The sequence below is a fragment of the Idiotropiscis lumnitzeri genome, chromosome 5 (assembly GCF_059441095.1).
Source record: "Idiotropiscis lumnitzeri isolate Australia: NSW breed Sydney's pygmy pipehorse chromosome 5, RoL_Ilum_1.0, whole genome shotgun sequence".
Lineage (NCBI taxonomy): Eukaryota > Metazoa > Chordata > Actinopteri > Syngnathiformes > Syngnathidae > Idiotropiscis > Idiotropiscis lumnitzeri.
The window spans coordinates 16,730,759-16,744,457 of NC_142395.1; the positions used below are offsets into that span (position 1 = coordinate 16,730,759).

General features: G+C 43.4%; 2 protein-coding genes across 7 annotated transcripts in view; both read left to right on the forward strand.

Annotated features, from left to right (window-relative positions):
* The first annotated feature begins 1,029 nt into the window (after nucleotides 1-1,029).
* Nucleotides 1,030-9,435, forward strand: LOC148337075 (FACT complex subunit SPT16-like). The gene is made up of 24 exons (XM_088296661.1): nucleotides 1,030-1,098; nucleotides 1,768-1,860; nucleotides 1,937-2,107; nucleotides 2,187-2,339; nucleotides 2,413-2,559; nucleotides 2,627-2,778; nucleotides 3,027-3,199; nucleotides 3,281-3,371; nucleotides 3,432-3,505; nucleotides 3,586-3,695; nucleotides 4,003-4,068; nucleotides 4,133-4,225; nucleotides 4,447-4,562; nucleotides 4,638-4,791; nucleotides 4,862-4,989; nucleotides 6,242-6,504; nucleotides 6,575-6,693; nucleotides 6,771-7,009; nucleotides 7,286-7,361; nucleotides 7,467-7,636; nucleotides 7,700-7,829; nucleotides 7,908-8,013; nucleotides 8,082-8,156; nucleotides 9,012-9,435. The coding sequence occupies exons 1-24, from the start codon at nucleotides 1,033-1,035 to the stop codon at nucleotides 9,110-9,112; spliced, it is 3,066 nt and encodes a 1,021-aa protein (XP_088152787.1). The 5' UTR covers nucleotides 1,030-1,032; the 3' UTR covers nucleotides 9,113-9,435.
* Nucleotides 9,436-10,130: 695 nt separating this feature from the next.
* The window catches only part of kif13ba (kinesin family member 13Ba), a 41,068-nt gene continuing 37,499 nt past the window's right edge, over nucleotides 10,131-13,699 (forward strand). For all 6 annotated transcript variants that reach the window (XM_088295765.1, XM_088295768.1, XM_088295770.1 and 3 more), the window contains exon 1: nucleotides 10,131-10,770. In XM_088295765.1, the coding sequence (XP_088151891.1) occupies nucleotides 10,701-10,770 (70 nt within the window). In that variant the 5' untranslated portion in view covers nucleotides 10,131-10,700. The remainder of the gene's footprint in view (nucleotides 10,771-13,699) is intronic.

Genomic DNA, 13,699 nt, shown 5'->3' on the forward strand with positions numbered 1-13,699 from the left:
GAACGCCCCGAGTGACTAGGAAGTCCAAGCTGCGAGGTCGGACAAAAAAGAGTTCATCCACTCACTTTAATGTGATGTCACTCGACAATGGTCACTCGATGGAGATAAAGACCATGAATGGCAAAATGTAATATACAGGGTTCTAAACGTAAATTTGGCTTTATGTCTTTATTACTTTAATTTAGTTGTTTCAAACAACGATGATTTGTACTGACTTCGTGAATATATACCGTTATCTCCAAGCATTAAGTTATTTGGCGACATGAATGAAATGATTTGATGATAAAATATTCATTAATTTATATAAATTAAAGAAATTATAAAGAAGGGTTGCTAGAGTGCATATGTGTTGTGATGAACTATAATACAAACTAATTATAATGGTCTCGAACGCTTCGAGGTCGGAAATGTGGCAATCCTAGTAGAATACAGCTTCTCTGACATCCCACCTTCCTCGAATGCAGCATTTCACCAATTAGTTGGAGACGTCATGATCACAGCATGAATGTCGTCACACACGTCTGCTACGAACTCAATTTGAACGTAAACGTGACGAGTTATATCTACATACGTATGGAATAGTTCAATTCTTCAGTGCCGTTTAGTTCCTTTTCACTTCACACATTCAGTCACTCATAAAGGCCAGAAAGGGGACTCAGGAATACAGTGAGTAAACGGTAAACTTTACAATTGTGTTGATAATGACAACAAATGGTTTACTCTTCCGCACAACGGCCATGCATGACAACGCAAACTCATTTTTAAGTCTTGAAAATAATTAAGATTCGTTGTTTATCCCTAATACATGTACTTGTGGATGACGTCGTGATGACGCAGTGCAATGTTTCGCTTGCAAATCCACAGCTTTGAAAGTGTGTAAATAGTAGCTTCATCTTTTGAGCTCAAAGGAAGACAACAAAGCATCATCACCATCATCTTCCTCATCATCATCGTCATCGTCATCATCCTCATTCTCTTATTCCCCATCACGCCTGCTGTGGCAGAAGTGTGTAGTGCGGCACCGCACGCACCATGGCGGCTAACTTGGACAAGGAAGCGTACTATCGTCGGATGAAGAGACTCTATCGCGACTGGAAGGTAAAAATGTGAATGTCACTCACAGCTACCAGTCCAGCCAAATCAAAATCTCCATTAGGTAAATTGGTTTCTATCAGTGTTGCCACAGTTACCTTGAAGAAATAACTGATTACTTGCTTTAAAAAGAAACTTTAGTTAATTTACTGATTAATTGCGTTTAAATTTAACTAAGTTAGATTTCAAGTTTATTTAATAGTTACATTCGGCTGCTACCAACAACCAGTGATGGACAAATAAAGCTTCATGAAACAACTGCCCCCCTCACCATACTTTAATGTCTGCATTATTAGAGTAATGGCTTTTATTCTTTTTAATGCTGTAATGGCATTTTCTGCCATATTTGTAAATGTCACTGTACATTGTAAAGAACATTGCGAATTAAATTGAAATCTGTCAGAAAAATTGCAATACAATTTTTTTCTTAAAATCCTTAAACCCTAGTCGCGGGAGTGCTCTAGCCTATTCCAGCCATCTTCGGGGTACACCCTATATTGGTTACCAGCTAATCACAAGGCACACAAAGACGAACAACCAGTCACACTCACAATCACACCTGGGGTTAATATAGAGTGTTAAATTAACCTTTTTTGGAAGAATTTGAAAAGTGGCTCAATTAACAAATACATGTTTTATCTTGACTTGGCTTCTCTTTCATTCTTTTCTTCTTAGGAAGGAGAGGATGAGTTTGGTAAAGTCGATGCCATCGTGGTGTCTGTCGGAGTGGACGAGGAAATTGTCTATGCCAAATCCACGGCAATACAGGTGAGTGCATGTTGTCCGTGAGTCAGCGAGTCCATAATGAGGCCTCGTGTTATGAAGGCTCGTATTCTTTCTTTAGACTTGGCTGTTTGGCTACGAGGTGACAGACACCATCATGGTCTTTTGCGAAACTAAGATCATCTTCCTCGCCAGCAAGAAGAAGTTGGACTTCCTCAAACAGGTGGCCATAACTGCGGGCAACAAAAGCGCTTACGGTATACCGCCCATCACTCTTCTCACCAGGGAAAAGGTGACATCAGCCGACGTGTGCCCATTTGATTTATACACCCGCAGAGGAGAAAAAAAATTAACAGCGGCATGTCTTTCAGAACAACAGCAACAAGCCCAACTTCGACAAAATGATCGCGGCAATTCGCGGCAGCCGTGAAGGGAAAACGGTGGGCGTGTTCAGCAAAGACAAATTTCCTGGCGAATACATCAAGAGCTGGAATGACACGCTCACGGCCGAGGGACTGGAGAAGGCAAAAGGAGCTTAGCGGCTGCCGACCTGCATTTACCCTCGGAAGCATGATGTCACTTCCTCTTTTCCCGCAGATAGACATCAGCGCTGTGGTGGCGTACACCATGGCAGTGAAGGAGGACGGCGAGCTCGGCCTGATGAAGAAAGCGGCGGCCATCACTAGCGAGGTGTACTCCAAGTTTTTTAAGGAGCGAGTCATGGAGATTGTCGACGCTGATGAGGTGAGGATGCCTGAATCGGCCAAAAGCGCCACCCGCTCCCCTTTCACATGTATTTTCCCACCAACAGAAAGTACGTCACAGCAAACTGGCTGAGTCCGTGGAAAAAGCCATCGAGGAAAAGAAGTATCTGGGCGGCGTTGACCCCTCCAATGTGGAGATGTGTTACCCTCCCATCATCCAGAGTGGCGGAAACTACAGCCTCAAGTTCAGCATCGTCAGGTAGATTGTTACCTCTGCTAAGGTCACTCGTTGGTCTGCGACAAATCTGCCTCTTAGCAGTTTATACTGTTGTTGTTTTTTTTTTGTTTTGTTTTTTTAATATAATTGTCATTTCTCAAATGTGTTACATTGGGGGTGAAAAATTGCCAAGATCCTAATAGATTGGCCGATTATAATGACCTAAGAAGTTCAGTACCCAAATATGATTCAATGGACCTAACCAACTGAACACGTCTGCTTGCTGCCAGTGACAAGAATCACATGCACTTCGACACCATCACATGCGCCATGGGCATCCGCTACAAGTCGTTCTGCTCCAACCTGGTGCGGACTCTCATGGTTGACCCCTCGCAGGAGATGCAGGACAACTACAGCTTCCTGCTGCAGGTGGAGGACGCGCTGCTGAAGGAGCTCAAGCACGGTGGGTTCAGGAGCTTGGCGATGGGACGGGGTCAGGCGTGAGACTTAGTTAGTGTGGGTATGACCTGCATGCTTTTGCCAGGTGTGAAGATCTGTGACGCTTACAATGCCGTTGTGGAGTATGTGAAGAAGGAGAAAGTGGATTTTGTTGCCAAGCTGACCAAAAGCCTCGGGTAGGTTCCTGGGAAGAACTGCGGGGCGTAACGCTCGTCTCACATGTGGATCGTTTGCAGGTTCGTCATGGGGATCGAATTCAGAGAAGGATCCTTGGTGCTCAACTCCAAAAATCAGTACAAACTGAAGAAAGGTGGCAAAGTCGTGTTAAATTATACAGTGTGTCTGTTTTTTTTTCTTCTTTTTTTTGACACGTGTGCATATGTCTGCCAGGCATGGTGCTGAGTGTCAGTTTAGGCTTTGCCGACCTTACGAATAAAGACGGCAAAAAGGAAGAGCAGAAGTATGCCTTGTTTGTCGGTGACACGGTGCTGATCAACGAGGTGAGTTTACCTGTCATACGCAGTCGGATGCGTATGATCGTGTGTAGGGCGGCGGCTGTCAATCCTTATTTTGGGATGTGATTTGATTTTTAGATAGGATAGAAATGTATTTAGTATTAAAGTTTAATGTGAAATCTTTTTTTTCTGTTTATTTGGTATTGTTGAATTATGAAAGAGTGACCAATGTATTCGTCACTGTTTCTGAAACTTTGAGCTACTTCTTGGGCACTAATTAATGTGAAAGGTGATCGATGAATTTGGTCATCGATTAGTTGCACCTCAAACTGTGCGTGTGTGGCGGTGGCAGGAAGAGGCGGCCACAATACTCACGCCGGTCAAGAAGAAGATAAAAAACGTGGGGATCTTTCTCAAGGTAATGTTGGATAAATATATGCTCGGGTGTGGCTGCCAACTTTTGAAGACGTGACTTTTCCCAGAACGAGGAAGAAGAGGACGAGGATGGCGATGATGTGGAGGAGCTGCTGGGGAGGGGCGTTCGCAGCACGGCGCTGCTGGCCGATAGAACCCGGGTGAGTTGACGTGGCAGTGCGTTGACTTGCGAAGGTAAGTAGGAGACATTTCCTTTCAAATTACTCGCTGATGACAGGAAGTGTCCTTTTTGTATTGTTTGTGTGTGTTTGACTTTGTATTCGTGTTCTGATGGTGTGCAGCATTTTAAAACCCCATATGTGTTTGTGTGTCAGTGTTGAGTGTGTTGGTCCACCCATGACGTACGCATGTGTGTACTCAGAACGAGATGACAGCGGAGCAGAAGCGGCGCGCCCATCAGAAGGAACTTGCACACAGTTTGAACGAGGAGGCCAAGCAGCGACTGACAGAGCAGAAAGGCAAGCACCTGATCCAGAAGTGAGTGTGAGCTGCAGATGCGAACCAGCAGCAGATCTCGAACCGGACTCCACTTACAATCTCTTTTTTTTAAAGGGCCAGAAAATCCAACGTGTCCTACAAGAATGCGTCTCAGATGCCCAGAGAGAAGGACATCAGAGAAATGAAGATCTTCATCGACAAGACATACCAGACGGTCGTCATGCCCATCTTCGGCATCGCCACGCCGTTTCACATTGCCACCATCAAGGTGCGCCATCATGGTAGCCTTTTCCGCTACTTTGAGGTTTTACTGCACCTGACATTGTGTCGTTGTCTAGAACGTAAGCATGTGTGTGGAAGGGGATTACACGCACTTGAGGATCAACTTCTTCGTTCCCGGCAGCTCCTTGGGCCGACAGGAAGGGAACATCTTGCCCAATCCAAACGCCACTTTTGTTAAGGAAATGTATGTATTGGACCGCAAGAGATTGGGGACTGTCCTTCAAGGATGGCTTTACTAAAGTGACTACGTGTTTTGACTAAACATTCTTACCACTTATAATTGCGGCGTTGAGATGCAGAAATCACAGAACAACGATTAATGTGCAAAACAGAGTGGTCTGTTGAAGTTGCCAACATTGTGAGAGTACCCTGAATGCACCATATTGCTTGCGTACATGCGTGTAGAACTCATGATTCTGACGTCCCTAAACGTCATTTAAGATGTTAATTGACACCCTCGTTGGAGTCTAATGTAAAACTAAACACAAAACAAAAAGAATTACACAGATTGTATATTTAAAAACAAAACATGATTTATTTTTAAAACATCACTACCGCTAATGCTAAAGTCAATGAGATCCCATTCAAATGCTAACAAAAAATTTGCATAAACTCCCAAATTTTCATACACAAACGCTATGGAAACTTGTACACAGGTAAGAAAACACTACTCAAAGGCACACATTCTTCACAATGTGTGAAAAATGAGTTATATTAAGAGAGTTCCATTGGAACTTGTTGGGTCTTCAATACGCTAGCTGCAACCACCATTAATAGGCCTGAATGATTAATCGTTTTGGGCTCAAAATCGTGATCTTAGACAACGCAATTTTGTGATCGTCACAGCAATCTCATCACCCCTACAGATGACATTGTAGAACGTGAGGATAGCGATCGAAAGTGGACAAAAAAATAATACCTGCAACTTGTGCATATTTTGTCTTGGAATTATAAATGAGGTTTTAAAATATATTAAAATCGGAATATAACTGAAGGCACAGTTATGCAAGGCAAGGCAATTTTATTTGTATAGCGCATTTCATATACAAAGCAACTCAATGTGCTTCACACACGCCGACACACAACACCTGCATGCAAACACAACAGTTAACAACATTCAAAACCAAAGCAGACAAAACTAAAGTATCTTACAAAAATTGCAAAAATGTACATTGACAAAATGTAAACACTTTAACAGAAAACCTAAAAATTCAAAAGTAAAGTAAAAAACAAGTGATTTACTAAAACATACAAATCAAAAAAGATTTAAAATTGGAGGACCGTCATTAAATGTTGGAGAAAAAAGCAAAGTTTTTAATCTGGATTTAAAAGCATTTACACTCGGGGACTGAATTCACTTCTGTTGGTAGCTTATTCCATTTTTGTGTGCAGCAGTTGTTATGCTGTCAACTGACGCTTCTTTCTTGCTCTGTCAGCACGTACCGCACGTCAAACCTGAAGGTGCCCGGCGACGCCTCGGTGCGATCCAGCAACCTGCAGAACGCCTTCCGCATCATCAAGGAGGTCCAGAAGCGCTACAAGACGCGGGAGGCCGAGCAGAAAGAGAAGGAGGGTATCGTGAAGCAGGACTCGCTCGTCATCAACCTAAATCGCAGCAACCCCAAACTCAAAGACCTCTACATCCGGCCCAATATCGCCCAGAAGAGGATGCAGGGCTCGCTGGAGGCGCACACTAACGGTAAAGTCGGAGGCCGCCGCGTCGCCCGCATCGCTTCCGGATTTCAATTCAACTCGCCTCCCGGTCCCAGGTTTCCGTTTTACATCTCTCCGCGGTGATAAAGTGGACATCCTTTACAAAAACATCAAGCACGCTATTTTCCAGCCGTGCGACGGCGAGATGATCATCGTTCTGCACTTCCACCTCAAGGTGCCGCCTGGTGCTCGAGGAGAATGTCACGTTATTCCCAAATCAGGCTGAAGAGTGTCGGCTTTTCTCCCCCGTAGAACGCCATCATGTTCGGCAAGCGCCGCCACACGGACGTGCAGTTCTACACGGAAGTGGGCGCGATCAACACGGACCTGGGCAAGCACCAGCACACGCACAGCCGCGACGAGTTCTACGCCGAGCAGATGGAGCGCGAGATGCGGCACAAGCTCAAGTCGGCCTTCAAGAACTTCATTGAGAAGGTCGAGATGCTCACCCGAGAAGCGCTGGAGTTCGAGGTTCCCTTCAGAGAACTGGGGTGGGTCATGCCGCCTCTGGTGTAATGATGGCTTTGGCAAAAGGGAAAAAAGTTTGCCATTTATTTTCATAGGAAGCTAAGATTTTGAAAAATATTACACACTGGATATTTTCCATGACAATTGAGCAGAATTTAGTAGAAAAGTATTCCAGCACAAGTATAAAGATTTTGTTAAGCAGACATTCATGCAAAAAAACAATTAAAAGTGATCCTTCAATCTGGTAAATGACTTGCTAAATTTGCTAAACATTTGTTTTGAATCTAACGTGATTACAGCTTCCAGGGCGCCCCCTACAGGAGTACCTGCCTGCTGCAGCCAACCTCCAGTTCCCTTGTCAACATTAATGAATGGGTGAGGAACACTCGCATGCCTGTTTTCAATCAATATTGCATGCAGAATACAAAAAGCACATGCTCAATTGTAACATGTTACGGCATAACTCATAAATGCGTGCAGCCGCCATTTGTGGTGACTCTGGACGAGGTGGAACTGGTCCACTTTGAGCGTGTGCAGTTCCTCCTGAAGTACTTTGACGTGGTCATTGTCTACAAAGACTACAACAAAAAGGTCACCATGATCAGCGCCGTGCCTGTCAACTCCCTGGACCCCATCAAGGAGTGGCTCAAGTAACATGGCCATTTCTAAAAAGGCAACCGCTGCTCCGGTTTCATCAACCTTCTCTTGTGCAGCTCCTGCGACATCAAGTACACGGAAGGCGTCCAGTCCCTCGACTGGACCAAGATCATGAAGACCATCATGGACGACCCGGAGGGCTTCTTCGCGCAAGGAGGCTGGTCCTTCCTGGACCCGGAGAGCGAGGTACTTGCGGCACTTATCCGTGTCCACTAGCTTTTCGTGGCCCCGCCCTTGGCTCAATTTGTGTCGTTTGCCCATCAGGGGAGCAGTGCCGAAGAAGAGTCCGAGATGGAGAACGAGTTGTATAACCCCTCTGCGGATGAGACAGAAGACAGCGAGGAAGTGTACAGCTCTGTGACTGATTCCGGTATGTTTGCGCAGCGTCTCCTTCGAACGCCCGCCGATGTGAGTAAAGCTGAGTGATTTCATGTGCAGACTACAGCGCATCACAGGGCACTGAAGAGGAGAGCGGCAAGGACTGGGACGAGCTGGAGGAAGAGGCCAGAAAAGGTGCGTCATCTCCTCATTGACTTTGTTGACATGCAGTCAATAATCCTTTCAAAGCCCAAATATTGTCGATATTCGGGTTTTGAAAGGCGATGGAAATAAACAAAAAACATGCTCATATTCAGCGTACCCCTTTTTGAACTCAGATATTTGGTTAAATATACAATTAACAATCAGGATACGTCCGTTTAAAAGAAGCATTGTTTTGTGTTTTGTCCATGCTTTACCCACGGAATTTTGGTCTTTTAAAGACAGGAAATACTTAGAAGTGAAGCCACCAGCGACAGTTTTACGTTTCCACTTGTTAAGCGAGCCAAATTTGAATATATTGATTTCTCTGCGGCGTTTTCACATTACTTTCTGTCTCTACTGTGAAAATGTCACATTGTGTATAAGAACACACTTATGTCTGTTTGTAAGTCAAACTATATAAGTCTGTGTGTCTGGAGCACAACTCACTCGAAATTCACAAGCAGAGGTAAACAAACGTGGCGAAACAAAGACGCAGCACACACCTGACCGACCATTGACTGCATTTAAATAGACGATGCCATTGTCAGCAGACTGGAATTCAACTTGGGTGGTCACTCCCAAATATTCTTAAAATAGATTATTGTATAAGATGATCCTTCAATTACTTTAACAATTTATTGGGAATCAAAGTTTGTTGCAAAGTCTTCTCCTGATTTTTGTTTATTAACTGATTATTGTTATTTATTTGGTCTCGTTTGGTGATCAAATAAAACCGTATAATGAACTATTAAGAAATATCACAGAGGGGGAGTGATGTACTCACTCAATGACAGTTAAACAAGACCTGAGGGTGAAGCCCGCCGTTGTTGTTGTTCTCGTACGCAGCCGACAAGGAGAGTCACTACGACGACAAGGACAAGTCCAACAAGAAGAGAAAGAACCGCTCGCCAACGCTGCCGCTGACCAAGAAGAAGAGGCAGTCGTAGACATTTTTACCACAAATGTTTTGTAATAAAATAAAAAGAAGAAATAACGTAGGTTCGTATGGGCCTTCTCCTGTCACACTAATGCAAATACAACCAAAAATGGGTATTTTGCATACTGCCTCCTTGGACTGTCCATCAAGTGTCAATTTGTCGAAGTTCCTTGTCGCGTTCCATCCATCTCATCCTTGCAAGCGAAACCTGTTCTCCAAAAACTTTAATGTGAGAGAGATACCCAATATCGTTGCTTCTCGTTTCAGAGAGGACACACTCTAATCTCGTTGCACACTTGAGTACAATGACAATAAAGGGATTTCTGATTCTGATTCTGAAAGATGTTTGGGGTCAGTGAAGTGCTCTTCGTTTAAATGTGGTTAAATTGTAACCTTTTGAAATGTTTCTCAATTTGGTAAGATGAGTTTGAGATTGTGTCTTTCTAAATATAAACGAAGCAACACGAGGACACATCCACTCAAGTATAAATGAATGTCAACGGCTGATCTTGATGTTATGCAAATCAACGGAACAACGTCTTATTTTGAAATCCACCCAAAATGTCACGTTTCTTCACGTGACGGCTGAAGTGTCGTGTGACCTAACCGGATTGTGGTCCGTTTTCTACGTGCATAGTTCGTAGCAAACATTTATATCGCATTGCTATTTCACATTTAAATGGAGCTTCACAAGTTGCGAGGGGTTTATTATTTAGTAGACTTTAATTTTTTTAATCGCTTAACTTGGACGTCAACTGTCAGTACTCGCTTGTGCTTATGGGTGACGTCACCTTTGTGATGATTGACTCAACCCTAACCTTTGGAGGACTTATATGTTCGAATTCTGTTGATTGACTGTAGCGCATCTCTTAACACGCTTCCCATAGTCGTCCTACTTGACAAAATGAAGTTCGCCAAATTAAATTTCGTCAGACTCTTGCTTTTGTTTTGAAGTCTTTGAGACCACACCCGGAAGTGTGAATGCCAAAGCTGGCGTGCAACTTGACACACAAGGCGGGGGTGGTGGAGGAAGAGGAGGGTACTCAGCGTTTGGGAATGCCGTGAAGACCACCATCGGGCCGGTGGTGCTTTTTTCCGCTCCCTTCCCTGTCGCTTTTTCGTGTTGCTTAACGGTGCCAACTAACGGGATGACTCCTCTGCGGCGTGTTTAACGCAACGCGACTTTCGTCTGGAGATGTTAGCGGGGAAATGAGCGACAATGACCGCCTTTCTTGCTCGGCCGTGCGACTTCGGCGTCTCCTCAGCTCGTTTTGGCTAGCATGTTTTTTTATGCCTGTCAAATTAGCTTGTGGTATGCTAAACGCGGTTATATAGCCCCTCTCCTTCCATTTTATTTAAAGTGCTCATTCCCATCCTGGGTGGATTTACTATGAGTACAAGAAGAAATTAAGTGGCTCTACTGGGCTTCCTGTGAGATATTCCCCCCCACCTCCAGCACACACCCGTGGTCATGCCCGGTGTGTGGAGCAGCCGGGCGAAGCTAGCTGGCTGCTAGCGGAACAGCCAGCGGTGGTTTCGATATTTGGATGAACGTAACGCCGAGGACGAGCTGATCGGCTCGGCTAAAAGCAGTCAGCATGGTCGAGCCAAGCCTGGACGACTCCAACGTCAAGGTGGCGGTCCGCGTCCGGCCCATGAACAGGAGAGGTGAGCGACACTTCCATTGGGGAAACGCGTTTTTATCCATTCGCAATCCTCTGTCTGGGTGGATTTGCTCATTGACAAGTATGTGTTACCTCCCCCAAGGAGGTTTGGTTGTCGTTGGCGTGGTTCTGGCTGCGTTTCTTCCTTTTGGTCTTGGACATCATTTTTTGATGCTCTATATGTGGAGCATAGACGTTTTAACAATGGGTAGGTTGTTGCCGTCACGTGTTGGTAACGGTCAGTGTTTTAATCGCAGTCTTTATATGAGATTAGAAAACAAATTTTACGGCACACAACCAAACAAAAACGTCAAAAAAGAAGTCGAAGCACAGATAGGTTATGTATCTTATGCCATCTAATAAGAAAACATTTTGTTGCTCTTCCCAACATGATACGTCGCTGGCATTAATGGGTGACCAATATACATTAATTGTTGAGAATAAATGATGTGCTCCTAATTTATAGTGACACAGTGGCTGTGAGTCACTATATAAGATGCCACTTTTACAAAAATAAAAGGTGAAAATACAATGTCACCAGCAAAAATTACTTGTCTACTTTCCAAAGAGAGTGAAACCATTAAGTTGCGTTTGAGAACACATTATGGCTTCAAAACTGTTTTCCCCCAACAGAAATTATCGTTAAACCTCTTGTACTATTGTAGCATTCTTAACAATGTCCCACGTATAAACCAGGGCTCTCGTCACGTCAAGTGATCACAACCATAGTGTTCAGAAAGGTGGTTGACTTTTAATGTTTGCTGTCTTGGAACCCATTCCATAACGGTCACACCTTGTAAAAGGATTCCAACAGATCCAATCTGATAGGTTAATGACAAAATCGATGACTAGATGCATCATGAGAATTAAAATTTGGTTGAAAAAATTATCTTTAAAAAAATAACAAACTCATACCGGTTGTGACATTCTGTCCGAGTAAAGATTTGGTCCGACGCTTCTTTCTGCTGGGCATTATGACTCACTGCCAACTCAGCGTAACTACGTTCCGAAGGGCCCCGTGGCCAAAATGCCACAATATGTCATCCATGGGTTTCCAAGTAAGACATCAACCATATTAGTCGAATTAAAAACAGAATATAATGAAAGCACAGTTATGTGGTCAAATTTTACTTTGGGTATGGTAAGAGAACAACACGCAAAACAGTGCACAGGAGCCCTGATTACATTTAAAACAAGAGCTGTAACTTATCCTAAAAATGACGGGTACTCAAATATATAATTAAAAAAAAATCTATAGTATTTTCTTTTTGGGAAAGTGAAACATCTATAGTTTGTCTTCTTTTTAGGAGACGAAGGATGCAGACAATTCCAGTGACAGTTTATGCAGTCTGAATCATATGCTATGAAACAGTTATGGGCATGAGCTTGAGGCTGAACCACATTGTGTTTGTTAACAGTAGGCGTGGAGCTAATAAATGTCGATAGCTTAAAAAAATGTTAAAAAGCAATGTGGCCTTAAAATATCAAATATTTTCAATTTTTTTTAATTTCATTTTGTTTTCACAAATATCAGATTTTCCATTTTATTATATTTTTTTCTGAAAATTAAAGCTTCTTTTACGAAAGCGAATTCGAACGTCGTCATTCAAAAAAAGTTTTGATTTTATGTTGTATTGTTTCCTCTAGTATTTTCTTTATTTATGATAACGAGAAAAAAAAATTCTCCAGCATTAACTTGCTTGGCCACAAATAATAAAAATGAAAGTTTTTTTTAAAGTTTTTTTTTTTTTACTTCAGTTAACATTAAAAATAGACAACAATTCAATAAAATGAGCTGTCAAATTTCTTGGCTAGTTCATGTGTCTATCGTCACCTCTTGAATGGCATTTTGAACAGGTGTGAAGAAGAAGAGCTGGGCATTTTTTTTGCAGCTTGGAAGCACATAGGGTTAAAAATTTCCAAAGTGGATAAATCTCTGCTTCAGCGTCATGTAAACGGGCACCTTGTGTTTGGAAATGTTCAGTGTGACTGCCTTCCTCCATGCTGCTTTCTCCTCTTATGTAAAACAATGGAAAATTGGTTCCACTCATTTTGTATGTCACCCGTTGATAAAAAGTAATAAATAATTTTAAAGCGTCGCTAGCAGGGATGGAGATGTTGCTAAATATAGTGACTGACGCATTAAGTTAATCATTAAATTGGCAACATGGACTGTGCTTTTGGAAACTAGATGCTCTCTGTTCACAACTACGTTAGGTTAAGCTGTGCCTGTTAGTGAGTATAGAACACACGATGGAAGAAAAAAAAATACCCCTGAATACTTCAAATTAAGCGATTTGAATCAATCAATCACCCAGCCACAGTTACACCCCCAAATTCTCATACTGTATTGCGATATTATCAGTGGCAAAATACTGAGACTTCCCCATACTATTCCAGCCCCACATGTTGCTTTGGCTTGCACTTCACAGGCTGCAAATGTGGTTGGATGTGTATAGTGGCTATTTATTTATTGTTTGTTCACAGTGTCACAAATGAAGGTAAAAGACGGCTGACACACGACCGCTAGTAAATCGGCAGCAACAGCTGCTCGGGGGGCAGTGCAGACGACACTTTTAATGCCCGTCGCGCCCCCCTTTTTGTGTTCATTAAATCACATCGGCGATTCTCGCTGTTGTGACTGGCCAGCTGCCAATGCGGGCGTCACGTAAAGTCAAGGAGGAGGCATCATTGTCAGCCGGGCCTGAGCAAGTGACTGAGTCAATGCGTCTAGACATTCCTGCAGGGCATCCGCGCAGTCACTGCTCTTAAATCAAGCTGCGAAGAAGCTGGTCACAAGCGAAGACCGGTGACAGCTCTTGCCACACGTGCTGCCCACACTTGTTGTCCAGTTACCAGTTCCAGGTAGGGAGGAAAGGCTAGAAACAGAGTGAGGCTCCAGAGGACAGTCAAAACAGCGCAAAGGATTATTG